The sequence below is a fragment of the Ailuropoda melanoleuca genome, chromosome 8, assembly GCF_002007445.2.
Source record: "Ailuropoda melanoleuca isolate Jingjing chromosome 8, ASM200744v2, whole genome shotgun sequence".
Lineage (NCBI taxonomy): Eukaryota > Metazoa > Chordata > Mammalia > Carnivora > Ursidae > Ailuropoda > Ailuropoda melanoleuca.
The window spans coordinates 54,008,293-54,010,449 of record NC_048225.1 but is presented as its reverse complement, the minus strand read 5'-3'; the positions used below and the strand labels follow the sequence as shown (position 1 = coordinate 54,010,449).

General features: G+C 52.2%; 1 protein-coding gene across 1 annotated transcript in view; it reads left to right on the top strand.

Annotated features, from left to right (window-relative positions):
* The first annotated feature begins 1,786 nt into the window (after positions 1-1,786).
* RNF169 (ring finger protein 169) overlaps positions 1,787-2,157 on the top strand; it is an 80,191-nt gene continuing 79,820 nt past the window's right edge. Inside the window, exon 1 of the mRNA XM_034667599.1 lies at positions 1,787-2,156. Coding sequence (XP_034523490.1) covers positions 1,836-2,156 — 321 coding nt within the window. The 5' untranslated portion in view covers positions 1,787-1,835. The remainder of the gene's footprint in view (position 2,157) is intronic.

Here is a 2,157-nt window from a genome sequence, read left to right as displayed (position 1 = left end):
GGACCCGAGCTGAAATCAAGAGTTGGCCACTTCACCGACTGAGCCACCCAGGCGCCCCCCGAGGATCCCATTTCTAATTGTAGTTGGCTTGATCTCTGGACCACAGGCCTCCTTGTCAGAATCTGGGCAAAGCATACTCAGGGATCTCAACTGGGTGGTGAAATGCGGAGGATCCCCCAGATAAAGGACAGTCCAGTTGAAGCCATAGTTCTATGTTTGCCAGCATTCTGACTGGGCCTCTGTGCACACAAGACCTTGTTTCAATTACTCAAAGACTCTTCTTCAATTCTTGACTGTTCTTTAGCCATCTGGTTCTCATCCTGGGAATTGACTTTCTTTTTCCTGCTCTCTGACTTCCACCAATCACTCTGGCTTACCACCAGTTCAGACACTGTTTCTGGGCAGTCTCATGGAAAACCAGGGCCTCTGATGCCTTCCATTCCATTATGTTGCTTTTTTGATTTTACTCTCCTTATAAAATGTATGCTTTCCTATAAAGATTCCCAACAGGAAATGCCATTTGCTTAATGTCCTCCTGTTCCAGATCTACCTTAGTGCAAAGAAAGCAAAGCGTAGGAAAATTGCTACAGTGGAACCATCTATCAAAGGGGAGCCATTTTTTTTTCTTCCATCCCTTCCGCATCCAGAAGGGGGCCTGGCATCAAAGTCTGAGCACCTTACTTGGTGACTAGCCCCAGCGGGAATGACGAGGTCAGAGCTGTCCTCTGGGAAGCAACTCTGAGAGCTATAGAGGATGAATTGGAGGAAGAGAGGCTGTGGGCGGGAAGGTAATCTGTAGGAGCTCCTGCAGTAATCTACGTGAGAGATGATGAGACATGAATTGGGCAGTGGGAGTGGGATGAAGAGGAGAAGATACTTGGGAAAATCATCATTTTGGTGGGAGAACAAGAAACTGACAGATGTGGGAGATGAGGGAAAAGTAAAGAACCCTAGGTTTAGAGCTTGAGGAACTGGGAAGATAGTACCTTTAACAGGATAAGGGGAATAAGAAATATGCTGTTTTGGAAGTAGGGTGGAAGACAGTGACTTTAATTTTGTAGGTGAGGAATGCAGACATCTGAGATAATGTTTCCATCAGGCAGTCGAATATGCAGGGCTGGACTCAAGAGGTCTGGACTGCAGATATCAGTTTGGGAGTTTGAGCAGGAAGAAAGTGTGAGGTGAGAGTGAGGTGGCACCCAAAGGACTGAGGCCCGAGCCTAGAGGAATACCCACACTTAGGCCCCAAACAAGGGGGAGGGCTCAGAAGAGTCTGAGAAAGAGTTGAGGGGTTGAGAAAAAACCCCAGGAAAGTATGGTCTTGCCAGCCAAGGGAAGGGAGTTCCGGGAAGGATATGAAGAGGGAGGATATGGAGATGAGGAGTGACGAGAAGCTGTTATTTTTGGTAGTTAGTTGCTGGTCACAGTAGGCCTGGTGATGACAGCTACCCTCACATCAAATGAAGCACTGAGGGAAGGTTCTGGATAATTCATTATCTTCCCTACTCACTTTAGCCTTAGTTATCAGGGTATTGCTGGATAAATACCTGTAATTACTTCATAAAGTCTAATATCGCTCAGAATTTCCAAGTCCCCTGAGTCCTCAACTTCATCTGGTTCAGTAAGAGGAAATTGCAAAGACTGGAGGGCGAGGCTGAAGACGGCATATAAGGTACTCATAAATATTAATGAGATTTCGCCTTCCGCCAATCAGGCCCGGGAAGAAGCTGGAGCCCCGCCCCTCATAAATATGTAGACAGCACCTCCTGCCGCGCACTGCCCCGCCCTCTACTCTTCTCCCTCGCAACGGACTCTCCCTTCAAACGGGAAACAAGATGGCGGCGGCAGGTCCGAGTACTCGGGCCTCTTCCGCGGCGGCAGCGGCAGCTCTCAGTCGGCGGGGCCGACGGGGCCGCTGTGACGAGATGGCGGCAGCCAAGACTGGGGCCCCGGGCGCAGCCTCTGGCACTGCGCTGCTGGTGTTGCCGCCACCACTGCTGCAGCCGCCGCCACCGCCGCGGCCGGAGGAGTCGGGCTGCGCCGGGTGCCTGGAGACCCCGGGGGAAGCGGCGGCCCTGCCGTGCGGCCACTCGCTGTGCCGAGGCTGCGCCCAGCGCGCCGCCGACGCAGCGGGCCCGGGTTGCCCGCGCTGCCGAG